We start from the raw sequence: 17262 nt of genomic DNA on the forward strand, positions 1-17262 counted from the left end.
AATAGTTTTTTTCTTAAAAAAAAAAAAAAATTATAGAGAGATTTTTGCTATAGGGTGCATGTGCTTGCTGGAGACAGAGAGATACAGATAGAGAGAGAGTGTGAGAAATCACCCCTGGGGGTATGTCATACCGCAATCCCGCAATCCCTTTTCCCCTATTCTTTCAAGATTTTGGGCACACACCCAGAACTCAAACTCTGAGACTGCAAAGATTGTTTTTGAGAAGCAGGCAGTGACAGTAGGGATTTCAGTCTATTCCTTACCATTAGGGAATGTGGTCTCCCCTCCCCTCGCAAGCTATCTCTGAGAAAACAGCCATGACGAGGCCTGGAGAAGTTCAAGAGCGAATAGCTGATGTTCTTCTCTGAGTCCCCAACACTCATGCAAAACATTTCGCTTTACATAAATCATTTCCCAAGCCTCCTGATGTCACATGAAAGCACACACGTTGCTATAACAACTTCTGGGAATGTCTGCTGACCTGAGAACTAAATAACATCTTCACATTGAAGATCAGTAGAGCAAAACTGAAATCCAGTTCCTTTTTTCTTTTTAGAATTCTTTTCTTTTTCTTTTTTCTGAGCAGTTTTTTCTTTTTTAATTTTGGAGAGGTTTTTGCTATAGGGCGCGTGCGCTCGCCAGACAGGGAGAGACATAGAGATAGAAAGCGAGAAATCACCCCCCGGGGGGATGGTCACACCACAATCCCTTCTCCTCCATTCTCCTCTCGGGATCTTGGGCATGCACGCACATGTGCCCGGCTTGAGTTTTCTTTTTTCTGAGCAGTTTTTTCTTTTTTAATTTTGGAGAGGTTTTTGCTATAGGGCGCGTGCGCTCGCCAGACAGGGAGAGACATAGAGATAGAAAGCGAGAAATCACCCCCCGGGGGGATGGTCACACCACAATCCCTTCTCCTCCATTCTCCTCTCGGGATCTTGGGCATGCACGCACATGTGCCCGGCTTGAGTTTTAAGCCACCGGGTCCGGGACTCGAACTGCGGTCGACTACGTGGGAGTCCAGCGACATAGCCATTACGTTAATTGCTGGTTCCCCCAAGTTAAATAATTTTTTAAAAATAAAATGCCTCAGGCTAGAAATGTCTTGAATTTTTTTGTTATTTTTGGTTTGGGAATATTTGCATATTCATGATGAGATATCTTGAGGATGGGACCCAAGTCTAAATATGAAATTAATTTATGTTTTGGGGGCTGGCAGGTTGTGTGGTGGGTAAGGGGGCTGTAGTCCCCCATGGTTCAAGTCCTAGACCTGGTAGCTTGCTTTCTCACTTTCTTTCTCTCTCTCTCTGTCCTTCTCTAGTCAAATAAAATCAATTAATTAATTAATTAAGTTAAATAAAAAATAATTCTTGTTGAAAAATTAATTTGTTTCATATACACCTTATGCATACAGTATGAAGATAATATTATATACTATTTTGTATTGCTGCACTTTGACTCATCACATGAAGACAGGTGTGGAATTTTCTACTGTGGCATGTTGGCAATTAAATTTCAGATTTTTGAGCATCCAAATTTTAGATTTTTGGACTTGGGAATACTTAATCTATATAATAAAGAATCAGGATGGGACCAGCAGGTGGCATGGTGTTTAAGGCGCTGGACACTCCCACATGGCCGACCAGGGTTTGAGTCCTGAATCTGGTGGCTTGCTTTCTCGCTTCCTCTCTCTCTCACTCTCAACCTCTGTCTCTCTCTGGTCAAATTAAAAAAAAAAAAAATGAATGAATAAATAAAATAAAATAATTATTTTTTTAAAAAAAGAAAAGAATCAGGAATGTTACCCTGTCTGCATCAGGCAGTCTATACATTTAAGGCCTTAGACACTGTAGGTAGTCTGGAGCTGAATATGATAATAATACTCACAAAAGTAATTAATAGGACTAACAGAAGAAATAAATTTCTTACTAGAAAAAAAACCTAAGATTTGTGTGGTACATTTGTGGCATACATATATGGTATATTTGTGTGGTGTATTGAAAAGAGCACTGAGGGGCCAGCAGGTGATATGGATTCCCACAGGGCCAAGTATGGTTCGAGTCCCGGACCTGGCGGCTTGCTCTCTCACTTTCTCTCTCTCTCTCTAGCTCTGTCCCTTTCTGGTGAAATTAAACTAAATAAACAAATACAATTAAAAAAATAATTATAAAATGTAAAAGAAGAGCACTGAGCTAGAAATTAGGAGATAATAGTTCTAATCTGAGGTCTGCTGCTAACTAGTAGTTTGGGTTTATACAAAATCTTTAGTATCTTTGAACTTCATATTTCTGATCCATAAAGTGAAGGAACTAGATTCAAGATTATTGGTGAGGTACTGTTCATTTTTTTTTCTTTCTTTTTGGAGAGATTTCTGCTATAGGGTGCATGCACTCGTCAGAAAGACAGAGACAGAGAGACAGAGAAATCACCCCCCAGGGGGATGGCCACGCCGCAATCCTCCTTCCTCCATTCTCCTCTTGGGATCTTGGGCACACACGCACACAGGCCTGGCGTGAGTTTAAGCTGCCAGGTCCAGGACTTAAACCGCAGTCGACCATGTGGGAGTCCAGCGACATAGCCATTATGCTAACTGCTGGTCCTGGTCCTGTTGATTTTAAAGCTCCATAAGTCTATGAATCTGTTATTTACTCATTCAACATTTGTTCAATTAGACAATACACACACACCAGGATCTTTGACTGGGTCAAAGAAAAACACTGGTAAAGAAATCAGACAGGGGGACCAGCAGGTGGTGTGGGTAAGGTACTGGACACTCCCACATGGCCGACCACAGTCCGAGTCTCGGACCTGGCGGCTTGCTTTCTTACTTTCCCTCGCTCTCTTTTTCTCTCTGGTCAAATTAAAATAAATGAATGAATGAATGAATAACATAAACAAAATAATTATTAAAAAAAAGAAATCAGATAGTACCACTCTTGAGATTAATGGTAAAGACAGACATTAAAACTAAAATTCACGCAAATATAAAAGTTCAAATATGAGAGTACCATGAAGGAAAACTATTAAAAAAATACCGGGAACCAGCAGTTAGCATAATGGCTATGTTGCTGGACTCCCACGTAGTCAACCGCGGTTCGTGTCCCGGCTTAAAACTCAGGCCGGGCACGTGTGTGTGCGTGCCCAAGATCCCGAGAGTAGAATGGAGGAGAAGGAATTGCGGTGTGACCATCCCCCGTGAGGCATGATTTCTTGCTTTCTGTCTCTATGTCTCTCTCTGTATGTCTGGCGAGCGCACGCACCCTATAGCAAAAACCTCTCCAAAATAATAATAATAATAATAATAATAATTTAGCTTGAGAAACAAGGAAAATTCCTTTAAGGGAGTACATTTAAGTTCAGACTTAAAGGATTAATTAGAAGTTTGCCAGATAAGGGCCAACTGTTGTGCTTGTGAAGGTGGTTAGATCCCACGTGGCCAACTGCATGGTTCAAGTCCCAGACCCGGCACCTTGAAAAACACACGAGGTGCATGTGCACATGTATGTGTGTGCATGTGTGCCCAAAAATCCTACAAAGAGGGAAAAATGGAAGAGAAGGGATTGTTGTGTGGTCATTCTCCATGGGGAGGGAGGTTGCTTTTTTACTTTCTCTTTTATTCTCTCTCCAGTGAACACATGCACTTTCTAGCAAATTTTAAAAAAAATAAAATAAAAAGAAGTTTGACAGAGTTGGATAAGAGCTGAGTCTATGCAACATGTGTTCAAAGACCACATTTCAGCAGGTGGTATGGAGGTTAAGGTGGCTGGATCCCATATGACCCAATGTGTGGTCTGAATTCCAGATCCAACAGCTTGAAAAATCATGTGGGCACATGTGAGTACATGCCTAAAATCCCAAGAGAAAAAGGGATTGCATATGGCCATCACCCTGAAGGGTGATTTCTCACTTTCTCTCTCTGGTAAGTGACTTAACAAACAAAAACAAAACAAAAAGAGTTACAGATTTATAAAAGCAATTATGATAAAACTGCTTTCATTATATTTTTGCTACGGGGCACATGAGGCATGTCTGTCTCCCACCAGAGACAGACAGATATAGGGGAAGAGGAGAAAACATCCTTCATGGAGAACGGTCATGCTGTAATCCCCCTCCTCCATTTCTCCATCATGTTGGGATTTGGGGCATGCATACATGTGCCCAGCAAGTTTCTCAAACTACTGGGTTGGTGAGTTGAACTGCACAGTTAGCCGTGTGGGATTCAGCTACCCTAATCACTAGGCCACAGAGCCAGCTGATAAAATGTTTGTTATTGTTTTTTTCTTTTTTTACTGATGAGAGAGACAGCAAGAAAAGAACAATCTCAATAGGGCTCAGTCATGGCCCAATTACCTTCCTCTAGGCTTCTAGCCTTCCAGGATCCAGAGCATATATGCATGCACCAGGACATGCTTTCAGGCTGACTTAGCCAGAGACCTGAAATGCGGTCACAGCATGTGGCTTCCAGCTCTGTAGTATGGTATGATACTGACTATACCACCAAGGCTAGGCCATAAAATATTAATTGTAGACTCTAGGTGGCAAATATATGAACATTCAGTGTAAAATTCTTTCTACTTTTTGGTATGTGTGAAAAAAAATTAATAAGATGTTGGGGGAAAATAAATGAAGGACTAGCCATACAGACAGAAGGAATATCATATGTAAATGTTTGCAGACTTGACAGCTCATGCCATTTGCTCAGCAGTGAGCAATCCTAAATGGTGGGATACACTCCAGCTGGAGCAGGCCTCCGGCAGAGTGGCAAGAAAAAAATGGGAAAGTAGGGGCCGGCACGTGGTGTGGTGGTTAGAGGCGCTGGACTCCCACATGGCTGACCGTGGTTCAAGTCCTGAATCTGGTGGCTTGTTTTCTCACTTTCCCTCTCTCTCTCTGTCTGTCTGATCAAACTGGAAAGTAACAATAATAATAAATAAAGTTAAAATAAAACAATTATTAAAAAAAAAAATGGGAAAGTAAATAGGGGTTAAAAATCATGAATGCCCGCATAATCAAGTGTTTAAATTTTAATCTGAAAGCCATAGAATGCATATCTGTACATATTCAACTGGGACTCATTTATGAAATTATCTGTTCACATAGCTAACAAAGATCCTATTAAAAATATCACTGAAAATGGTCATCTATGAAGCATTTGCACTAGAAGCTTACCTGAACTGTTTCATTCCCACCTCTAAGGTCCTGAAGAGGACTCCGTGGGGGTTTCAAAATCTAGAGGCAATAATTACAATTATTCAAAAACATCCTGGCATATCTATTAATAATTCATTTCAAGCTATCCCATGAGTAGAAAGCTAAAATCTCTATACCAAAATCCCTAAAAATCCTCTAATTCATTCTGCTTGGTACTAAATCATGTGGCAAATTTAAATATTTGGCATCTGTTCTCTTCTCCTTGCTCATCCTCCCCAATTATTTTGCCCTCTCTCATCCCATATGTGGTCTAGGTGAAGCTCTACACCAACTCAAGGGTACAACAATCTGATATTCTCTTGTCAGTAATGATTGGTTCAGGAATCGGTACTGGATCTATATCAGGATAATAGAGACAACATGATTCAATCCTGAGTTTTGTTTTTCCATCTTGAAGATACAGACAATATATTTCACATAGAACTCGAACCTGAAAGGAGGGAGATAAATATGTGCACCGCAGTAATCACAGGGCGAATATCTGTCTGTAAATGGAGAGCACTAAGAGGAAGGAGTCAGAGCAGAAAAACAGAAAGAAAATCCTAGTACTGGTGAGATTGTTGGAACTCCCGGTCAATAAGTTGTGCCTAAAAACCTACGTTTAGACTTTTCAGTTTCAATACGTTTTGTGCTTAAGAATGTTTAAGTTGGATTTTTGTCTCTTACAACAGTTTTGTATACCAGGATAAATACATTTTAAAAATAGCTTTACTGAAATGTAATTTATGTAGCATAAAATCCATAAGATTAATAAAATATGAATTTTAGTTGTATAAACAGTTTGAATATTTGAGTCTTTCTCCAGAGAGCAATAAGAAGCCAGTAGGAGTGAAAAGGTAAAGCCACAGTCAAAATTATTGTGCTACATAGTTATCATTTTAAAAAGGCAACAATTATTAATTTAAGTGTTTCTTACAGATGAATGCCGTCTTCTAAGAGATTTCCCAGTATTGTCACTGAAAGAGGAAAAAAAATATTTATACACACATTGGTAAAAGACTGGATTTCTAAAATAATCATCACAGCACCACTTACATGCTTTTAAACTGTTCACCACTTTCACTTGGCACTCTGGTCAGCAAAATGTGTGTGTATATATGTATGTGTGTATATATATATATATATATATATATATATTGCCCCCTAGGGAGGATGGGCGCCCCACAATCCCTTCTCTTCCATTTTCCTATCCAGATTCTGGGCATGCAAGCACATGCACCTGGCATGAGTTCCAAGCCACTGGGTCCAGGACTCGAACTGTGGTCAATCATGTGAAAGTCCAGCGATGTAAATACTACGCCATCTGCTGGTCCCTAAAATGTATATTATAAAACTTTACATTTGGTATTTAAGAATTTGGTGTTTTAAAATACATATTGTGCATTACAAGATTATCTCTTGTATGACAATCAGTATAATGTAATTTACTACATTTACAGAGGTATTTACAGATAAATGGGCTATAAACCAAGAGACTCTAGCTCTGGTTATACTACATGTTGAACATTTCTAATCCAAAAATCTAAAATGTTCCAAGAGCCAACACTTTTTGAGCATTAACATGATGCCACAAGTAGAAAATTCTATACCTGATAAATCAATACTGAGTTAAAGTGCTGCAATACAAAAATATTATGAATTATTACCTTCAGGCCACGTGTATAAGGTGTATATGAAACATAATTTTGTATTTAGACTTGGGTCTTATCCCCAAGATATTGCATTATGTAAAAGGAAATATTCTAAAATCTGAAAAAGTCCAAAATCTGAAACACCTGTGACCCTAACCATTTTGGATAAGGAATACTCAATCTGTACTGTGTGAGCTTTAGCCCAGGTTTTAAAAATTCAAATGCCTATGAGGCCAAACAGATAATTCGATAGATGTAAGAAAAATTAGTGTTGCAGGATCAGCAGTTCGCATAATGGTTATGTCGCTGGATTCCCATGTAGTCAACTGCAGTTCCATTCCTGGACCAGGTGGCTTAAACTCACACCAGGCGCATGTGTGTGCATGGGTGCCCAAGATCCTGAGAGAATTGAGGAGAAGGGATTGTGGTGTGGCCATCCCCCCAAGGGGGTGATTTCTCGCTTTCTGTCTCTCTGTCTTTCTGGCAAGCGCACATGCCCTATAGCAAAAATCTCTCCAAAAAAAGAAAGAAAGAAAAATTAGTGTTGAAACTATAATGACCTAGAGAATTCTTGCCTGGTCTAAAAGTCAGTCATTAATCTGCTCTGGTTAGTTGTTGCCGATAAGAATATGAGTCTACTGTTGCTACACTTGATTTTTAGAGAAGCTGAAGTTCACATTGTACAAAATCCTGAGATTTAAAAATTCTGGCAACTATTTGAAAATTTAAAAACATGTGTAGGCCAAAACTATTATGGTTGTAGACTGCAAAGAAGCTACCAGTTTGTGACGCCATCTTTTGACAACCCATTTAATCTCCCTAGGCTTCCCTAGAGTCCATCTCAGTTTTGACTCTAGAACAGTTTGTACAAAGTTAGGGCAAGGAAGGATGTGACTTTGTAACATTTACTTCTTTTCTCTGAACATTATTATAGATATGTATCACTACTAATTGGAAATGTGTAACATTTGCAGTTGCATGAAATGAACTTACTTTTCCTCATTCCCTTCTGCAGTCACCCCATCCATTTTTTAAGAAAAATTGTTTTCTGTAATAAACACATAATATTAGAAAAGGTGAGACAGAAAATACAACTATAAAGAAATTAAAAGTACATTTGTGATTGTAGGATTACTTTCTGAGTAGAAACCAAAAAAAAAACAAAAAAAAAGGAGGGTAAAAGTTATGCTGTGAAGCTATAAAGCAAAAGATATTTTAAGGAGTTTAAAACACTGTTATAAGGGCCCGCAAATAGTGTGGTGGTTGGAGTGCTGGACTCCCACATAGCCAACCATGGTTCAAGTCCTGGACCCGGTGACTTACTTTCTCATTCCCCCTTTCTGTCTCTGGTCAAAACTGAACAACAGTGATAAAAAATTAAAAAGTTAAAAATCAATAAATCTTTAAATGAAACAAAACACTGTTATAATTTTCTTTTCTATGAGAGAGGTTTTTGCTATAGGGAATGTGTGCTCACTGGACAGAGAGAGATTGAGAGATAGAAAGCAAGAACCCACCCCCCCTCCCGGGGGGATGGCCACACCGCAATCCCTTCTCCTCCATTCTCCTCTCAGAATCTTGGGCACCCATGCACATGAACATGCACCCAATATGAGTTTTAGGCCGCTGGATTCAAGTCTCAAACAGCAGTCCACCATGTGGGAGCCCAGCAATGCAACCATTATACCATCTGCTAGTCCCAACATCGTTACAATTAATATTCCTGGAAGATGTTCGTGTTCATGATAAATTGTCTAACTCTGATTGGGATGATATAGACTTCCTTGGTTCAAATAAAATTTTCATCTAACTTATAAAAGTTTATGGATTACATAATAAACACCAAAATATGAGTCAATTAGCTATATAAACATAGGTTTGCATCTTTTAATATTTATATTAGGAAAATTCTAATATATGTACTCAGCCAAAAAAAAAAATTAAGACATAGAAACGACAATTGATTCATTTTATAAATTTGCATGTACACTTGCTGAAGAGTGACAAAGAGAAAGCAACTCCCACAGGTGGCCATGCCCCAATCCCCTCTCTTTCATTTCTCCATTCAGAATTTTGTCCACGAATGCACATGTGCCCAGTATGTTTCTCAAACTGCCAGGTCAAGGACTCAAACGGCGCAGGGGGCCATGTGGGATCCAGTTGCCTGGATCTACTATGACAATGGCTGGCCCAAAAATAATATTTTAAATAGTACAGCTGGGGGGCCGGCATGTGGCATAGTGGTTAAGGGCACTGGACTCTCACATGGCCGACTGTGGTTCAAGTCCTGGACCTTGGCTTACTTTCTCACTTTCTATCACTCTGTCTCTCTCTGGTCAAATTTAAATAAACAAACAAACAAACAAACAAATAAAGTTAAGTAAAATGATTCTTAAAAAAAAAAGTACAGCTAATTATGTTTGAAATTCTATTTAAAAAGTATTTTCTCTGGAAAGAATATGAAATAAGAGGCATAATCTAAAGTTTTCTCAGTTCGTTTCAGGTACCACTTACCTATAATTATATTAAATTTTCACTTTGTACATTAACTTTTTTTTTTTTTTTTTAGTTTGCTAAAGTGTGTACACTTGCCAGAAAGATGGAGGGTGGAGGGGGTGGGGGGGAGTAAAAAAGATATCCGTGCTGCAATCCCTTCTCCTCTTTCCTCTCGGGATTTTGGGCACATACGCACATCCATCCAGTATAATTTTCCAAGCTGCCAGGTCCGAGATTTGAACCATACTGTCAGCCACGTGGGATCTGATCCCTTTAACCACCATGCCACTGGCTGACCCTACGCATTAACTTTAGAACCTCACTCCTGGCTGAGAAAAAAAATGCCACTGCAGATTTTAAAAAGAATGATAGCTAGAAAAAGTGTTTTTCTTTCTTGAAGTGGGGAGGAATCACTCTCACAATGTCTGGTCACACTGTGATCCTTCTCTAATCTTCCAGCCTTGTGAATCTTGGGCACTTATACACTTGCCCAGTGTTTTAGGCTAACCAGGCCAGGGATTCAAACTTCAGTTGTCATGTGGGATGCATCTTCCATCCATCCATCTATCTATCTATCTATCTATCTATCTATCTATCTATCTATCTATCTATTCCATTTGTTATTATTATTATTTTTAATTTGACTAGAGAAAGATAAGAGAGGAAAAGTGAGAAAGCAAGCCACCAGGTCCGGGACTTGAACTGGAGTTGGTCAAATGGGAGTCCAGTGCCTTGACCCCTATGTCACCTGTTGGTCCCCTTTTTTAAAAAAGTGAATTATTTTTATTGTATTTTATTTACTATTATTATTGTTCTTTAATTTGACTAGAGAGATAGGGAACTTGACAAAGCAAGCCACCAGGTTCAAGATTTGGACTACAGTTGTCCTTGTAGGTGTCCAGAGCGTTAACCATCATGTCACCTGCCAGCCCCATAGCTTCTCCTGAGCAGCACATTGCCACTATGCAATGAAACTGGCCCAGCTAAAAATTTTGTCTCAACCATATTAGCATTTCTACCATGATACTAAATTAATACCACATACATAAACTACTAGAATCAATGTTTTTAAATTTTTTTAAAGAATTATCTTGAGCCTAACAGATGGCATAATGGCTATATTGCTGGACTCGCATGTAGTTGACCGCGGTTCGAGTCCCGGACCTGGTGGCTTAAACTCACACTGGGTGTATGTACATGCATGCCCAAGATCCTGAGCGGAGAATGGAGGAGAAGGGATTGCAGCGTGGCCATCCCCCCGGGGAGTGATTTCGCGCTTTCTGCTTCTCTCTCTCTCTCTGTCTTTCTGGCGAGTGCTCACGCCCTGTAGCAAAAACCTCTCCAAACACAAAAAAAAGAAAAAAAAAAAGAGAAAGAAAGCTGCCAGATCTGGGACTCGAACCGTGGTCAGTCATATGAGAGTCACGCACCCTTAACCACCATGCCACCTGCTGGCCCCCAGTGTTCTTGTTTTTGGCAATAAGTAAAGAAAATAAGTACCTAAAAGATATCTTAATTTACATGTTTTGATTATACATATTAAAACTAGGGCCAGGACCAGTAGTTAGCATAAAGACTATGTTGCTGGACTCCCATGTAGTCGACCGCCGTTTGAGTCCCAGACCCAGTGGCTTAAACTCATGCTGGGCACATGTGCGTGCGTGCACAAGATCCCGAGAGGAGAATGAAGAAGGGATTGTGGCATGGCCATCCCCCCTGGGGGGGGATTTCTTGTTTTCTGTCTCTCTGTCCCTGTCTCTGGCGAGCACATGCACCCTATAGCAAAAACCTCTCCAAAACAAACAAAGAAAAAACTGGGGTCTAGCTGGTGGCATGGTGATTAAAGCACTTGATCCCATATGGCTGACTGTGCAATTCAAGTCTTGGACCCAGCAACTCGAAAAACTATGTTGAGTGTTTGTGCACACATGCCCAAAATTCTGAGACAAAAATGGAGAAGTGATTCCAGCATGGCCATGCACCTGAAAGTGATATCTCGATTTCTCTCTCTTCCCTAGGAGGTGACTTCTTAATTAATCTCTCTCTTTAGTGAGTGCACGTGCCCTAAATTCTGGACCTTGTGGCTTGAAAATCACACCAGGTGGATGTGCATGTGTGCCCAAAACCCAGCGAGGAAACTGGAAAAGGGACTGTAATGTGGCCCTGTCCCTTGGGGGATGATTTCTTTCTTTCTCTCTCTCTCTGGTGGGCGCATGTGCACCATAACAAAGTAAAAATAATAATAAGTAATTTTTTTAGAATACTAAATTAGGAGATAATACATCATAATGAACCATAATGAACTTCAAACTGAAATAAAAGTTGCTTATCTTTCACTGAACCCAATGAGCTGCTACTGTACATAAGATGATGGGTATCTTTTAGGATTTGATTTCTGTTCCTTTTGTTGTCTAATACTTTTTCAATATGCTTATCCATTCTTCTGATTTCACTTACCCGCTACTCACAATCACATCTACTTTAAGTAATTTTTTTGGAGAGGTTTTTGCTATAGAGCGTGTGCATACTCCAGAAATAGAGAGAGAGACAGGGAGACAGAAAGTGAGAAATCATCCCCCAGGGGGGATAATCATGCTGCAATCCCTTCTCCTCCATTCTCCCCTCAGGATCTTGGGCATGCATGCGCATGCACCCAGCGTGAGTTTAAGCCACAGGGTCCGGGACTTGAACCACAGTCGACTACATGCGAGTCCAGCAACGTAGCCATTATGCCAACTGCTGGTCCCTTTAATTTTTTTTGTTTTTTTGGAGAGATTTTCACTGTAGGGCGCGTGCGCTCGCCAGTCAGACAGAGAGAGACATAGAGACAGAAAGCGAGAAATCACCCTCCAGGGGGGATGGTCACGCCGCAATCCCTTCTCCTCCATTCTCCTCTCGGGATCTTGGGCATGGACGCACACGCGCCCGGCGTGAGTTTTAAGTCACCTGGTCCGGGACACGAACCGCGGTCGACTACGTGGGAGTCCAGCGACATAGCCATTACACTAACTGTTGGTTCCCCCTTTAATATTTTCCATTTAAAAAATTTTTAGCTTTTATGTACTTAGTATAAGGAATTAATTATACAAGACTGGTTAGACTGCTGGGGTTTTTTTATAGAATTATTTAATTTTATTCATTGTCACTATTTTATTTTATTGAAGTTGACCAGAGAGAGACAGAGAGAGAGAAGGAAAGTGAGAAAGCAAGCTGCCAGGTCCGGGACTTCAAACATGATAAGCCATGTGGGAGTCCAGCAGTCTTAACCACCACACCACCTGCTTGTCCCTAGATTGCTGTTTTTAGTTAGCAGCTCCCTGCACTCCAATTTGCTCCTTCCCAAAAGCAACCACTTATACTCTTAGCTGATTATTTTTGTATTTACTTCATTAATCTAGATAACTTGTTCATATTGTTCCTTTCTAATTCTCCTAGATTTAGGCATTAAAGTGTTTTACAACAATAAAAGATGAAAATTAAGCCCCCTTACCTATAAACTCCCTTAACACACACACACACACACACACACACACACTCACAAACCAGTTAAATGCAGTACAAGAAAAATCACATATCACTGCCATAAATACAAAAACCCTAAATAAAATGTTAATAAAAGAAATACAATTTGTAAAAGGAGAAATATACCAGTCATGTTGGTTTTATTTCAGAAATACAAAATTGGTTTAATAGAAAAATCAATTTTGGGGACCAGCAGTTAGCATAAAGGCTATGTCGCTGAACTCCCATGTAGTTGACTGCGGTTCGAGTCCCGGACCCGATGGCTTAAACTCACACCGAGCGCGTGTGCATGCGTGCCCAAGATCCCGAGAGGAGAATGGAGGAGAAGGGATTGCAGCGTGGCCATCCCCTCCGGGGGGTGATTTCTCACTTTCTGTCTCTCTGTCTCTCTTTCTGGTGAGCACACGCGCCCTATAGCAAAACCTCTCCAATAAATAAATATAATTATTTTATTTAACCATATATTTAAAAATAAATAAATATTTATTTAAAAGAGAAAAAGATGAGGCTGGCAAATGGCGAGTTGGTTAAAGGTACTGAACTCCCACATGGGAGTGCCAGGTGGTAGCACAGCAGTAGTACTAGCAGTACTAATAGTCCTAGGACCTCCTTGTACATGCCAAGCACACTCATGTATGTCCATGATCCCAATTGGCAGAGACTGGGGGATGGTGGCATGAGGTCCCTATTGGAAGTGTCTATCTTTCTCATAGAAAAAAAAATACATAAACTTAAATATAGATATACATATATAAAAATACATATTATATACATATATGATATTTTCCTCCAATCTACATACTTTTTTCAAATAATAAAAACTGTTTTTGTTTTTTACTAAATGGTCAGGACATAAATACTAAGTTGTTTGTACCTAAACACTTAATAAATGAACTGCTAAATATTTCTTTTGGCTAAAGGGTGCTATGGTGCCATGAGTAAATAAAGTCTGAGAACCAGTAGTCTAAATAACTCAGGGTCTGTAAACTCTGCCATTGGGCCAAATCAACCTTTGGGCTAAGAGTGGTTTTTACATTTTTAAAGGGTTATAAAATAACAAACAATAATAAAAACAAAGATTATGTGCCAGAGACCATGCCATGGACCATATAACCTGCAAAGCCTGGAATATTTACATATCTGGCTCTTTGCTCACTACTATGTTTATATCATCAATACTTAAAATTAATATTTTTCACAATGTCCAATGATATATAGAGTTTAGACCTGTGCTATCCAATACAGTAGTTATCTGTATTTAATTAAAATGAAATAAAATTTAAAATTCAGTTCCTTGGTCACAATAGCCATATTTCAGGTGTTCAACAGTGAAGCAGAGCTAAAGGATACTGTGTTGGACAGTGCAGGCATAAAACATAACCATTATCACAGGAAGTTCTGATGGATAGCTCTATCCTATCTATAGCTCCAACAGTTTCAGTATCTTCTAAGGTCTCTTAGCATAAAACATCAATATCACAATTCCAACACTCAATTTACAGGTATTTGTCATCATAAACATTTCCAGCCATCCATAGTCAAGAATTACACTGCCTTGAACTTAAACTTTGATTACCAAAGTGTTACAATATATTAATTCCTCATTTCTGCAAACCATCCCTCCAAGTTCCACCTCAAAGGTCAACTTCTCTGTGAAAGCTACTTTGGTCTCCACTCCCAAAAGCAGCAAATAAGCTTAGCTGTCTGTGTTCCAATACTGTTTGGAATGCCCATAATCGTTTACAGCCTGTCTTGTATCATAGTTATTTGGATATATTACTTCCCTTTCTGAACTGTAAACACCTTTAGATTAGGGACTCTGAATGATCCCCCCAGACCTAGCACAAGACAATAAGGAATTAATTAAATATTTGATGAACTCAACTTAACTAAGTGAAAACTTAGATCTTAATATCAGGAGTAAGCGTCTAGGGGCCTGTGGGTGGCGGTTTGATTGAGGATGCAGGACTCCCACAAAGACGATGCAGTTCGAGTCCCGGACCTGGCAGCTTGCTTTCTCATTTTTCCTGTCTCTCTACTTTAAAAAATAATAAAGATACATAACATTAAATAATTACTTATAAAAACAGACTCCAATCAGCAATACTCCCCCGCCAAAAAAAAAAAAAAAAAACTCTAGTATTTAAACAGGAAGAAAAGTGGCTCTAATTCTGTGTTTAAATAATGAATAGTGGGAGATTTTTAAAAACTGACTTGTGGCTGGCAAAATTGACTTCGTGAATGCTATTACACATGCAGAAACCCAAAGACCTAGTAAGTGCGGCCAGCACTCGGAGCAGGCACTATCAATAAGCCGTGAAAGCCTACCACTGAAAGCTCGCACACTACTCTGACTTCACTTTCAGCCAAGGAAACTGGTCAGAAATACATCAGCCGCGAGTGCCCAGGGACCCGCAGCGCTGACAGAAGATGGCGGGGCGGAAGGGGACGCCGCCAGAGCGGCCGACAGGCAAACCGAGCCGGCGGGCGGCCCAGGTGCTTGCTGAAGGAGAAGCGTGGGGAAAAGGGAGGCGGCGCAGGGCGAGGCCGAGGCCGAGGCCGAGGTGAGCAGGGAGCGAGCCCAGCACAGGCAGGCCGCAGGCCGCCGGGCTGAAGGGTACCCCCACCTCCCGCCGCCGGACCTTCGGAGAGCTCAGACTATAGCCACGGCCCTCTCGGAAACCCAGAACGAAAGGGTCATTCTCTTGTCCCGCCGCGGCCCACCTGCTTGACAAACTCCGCCGACTTCTTTGGGGTCCGCGCGCTCCCCAGAGACTGAGATGACGGTGGCCCCTGGACCGCGCCTCACAACGCCCAGCCAGCCTCACTGAAGTATTCAAATATAACCGCCCAGCGCCTGCGCATGCGCAGAGGGGCCGCCGCGTCAGCCCCGCCCCCAGGCTCGCGGCCGATCCCCGTTCCTGAGCTCCTGTAATGGAACTTGCTCGGCCTCTGCACCGATGTTACCTTCTTCACGTTTCTCTCCTTGTCTGCAGAATTTCTTTTGCTATCTCCCCAGCGCAGACACCCAATATTACGGAGCGGCCATCTTCTTTCGATTGTTGGCGATAGTAAAGAGCGGACTTGGCTTCCGTACAAAATGGCGGCTTCCATGATAGTGCGTCACATCCCCCCAGTATTACTCCCTATAGCTACCAGGAAGGTGTAAGCTTCTGGGACGAGGTGGCCGAGTGGTTAAGGCGATGGACTGCTAATCCATTGTGCTCTGCACGCGTGGGTTCGAATCCCATCCTCGTCGTAATGTGTTCTTTTTGCTTTCTTCTGAATTAAGCGTATGGATAAATTTAATTTTGCAGGAGTAAAGTTTGAATATTGTGATGATTTGTTAATCAATTGATTAACTGGCGTCATCAAGTTAAGCTTTGAGAGATCCGAAACAGCTTTTGGAGCGTTCTGATTTCACAGGGATCTAAGAAACTTCTCTGGGATTAAAAAAATGCGCTGGATTTAGTTTTTTGTTTGTTTTAATCTGAAGTAAACAACGGTGCATAGACTTCCACGCTTATTATCATCCATGTGTTCCATTGCGGGTCTGCTCCAACTTTAAAGCAACCCAGCTCTAAACTGAGCGGTTTAAATGATTGTGGACTCCCACGCTAGGATTTTTCATTTGTCCTCTTTAGGAAATACTAGCAGGTTTCACATCAACAGCTCCGCAAGGCACTGAGTGTTCAAGACTCTCTTCCAGCCCCCAGTAGGCTGCGGTAACTAAGAGATGAGTGCACTGGGGAAAAGATTGAAGACTTGGGGAACTTGAAAACATCTAGAGTCAGAGACTGAAGACCCGAATGGCTACTTTTCCAGAGGAGAGGAAGAGGCTAAATTCTCACCGATTTAATCAGAAGAGAAACAAGGAGCAGGAAAAGAACAGAAATTCTCTTGAAAGGCCATCAATCAGATTCATCCAACTCACATTTAACAAGCCTGTGTATACAGTAATTTTTAAGTGTGGGCAAACGGGTTTGACATGAACTGTATCACTTTAACAGCTTCTACATTGCAGAAATAGCAATGGAATCTCTTGAACTGTGGTGTCTCTTAACCACTATCATGTCCTGCACTGTGGAATGATAAACAATGCTCATCATTCTCTTGCTATAATTAATGGCTTATAGGTTCTCTCACTAATGAGTGTCTGCACCCCAGCGATGCTTCAGAACCCAGCACCTGACAGGTGTTTTGGTAAGATTTGTCTCATTGAGTGTGTAAGGCAATAGTAGCCTCTTTGCCAGCTCTACTGGCTTCTCCCTCTGAGATCCAAATCCCTTGAGAATGTTGACACTTCTCTAAGCCATTTTCTTTTTTTTTTTTTTAAAGAATTATTTAATTTTTTTTTTTTTTTTTAATTTTGACCAAAGAGAGAGAAAAGAGAGTGAGAAAGAAA

At 40.7% G+C, this 17262-nt stretch overlaps 1 protein-coding gene and 1 non-coding gene across 2 annotated transcripts in view; one reads left to right on the forward strand and one right to left on the reverse strand.

Annotated features, from left to right (window-relative positions):
- KNL1 (kinetochore scaffold 1) overlaps window positions 1-15684 on the reverse strand; it is a 74667-nt gene extending 58983 nt beyond the window's left edge. Inside the window, exons 1-4 of the mRNA XM_006158693.3 lie at window positions 15582-15684; window positions 7833-7887; window positions 6125-6164; window positions 5167-5226 (exon numbers count right to left, since the gene is read on the reverse strand). Coding sequence (XP_006158755.1) covers window positions 5167-5226; window positions 6125-6164; window positions 7833-7867 — 135 coding nt within the window. The 5' untranslated portion in view covers window positions 7868-7887; window positions 15582-15684. The remainder of the gene's footprint in view (window positions 1-5166; window positions 5227-6124; window positions 6165-7832; window positions 7888-15581) is intronic.
- A 350-nt stretch (window positions 15685-16034) lies between these two features.
- Window positions 16035-16116, forward strand: TRNAS-GCU (transfer RNA serine (anticodon GCU)). The gene has a single exon. It is a non-coding gene; the product is annotated as a tRNA-Ser (tRNA).
- The last annotated feature ends 1146 nt before the right edge of the window (window positions 16117-17262 follow it).

Source organism: Tupaia chinensis, unplaced genomic scaffold (genome assembly GCF_000334495.1).
Source record: "Tupaia chinensis unplaced genomic scaffold, TupChi_1.0 Scaffold000605_1, whole genome shotgun sequence".
Classification (NCBI taxonomy): domain Eukaryota; kingdom Metazoa; phylum Chordata; class Mammalia; order Scandentia; family Tupaiidae; genus Tupaia; species Tupaia belangeri.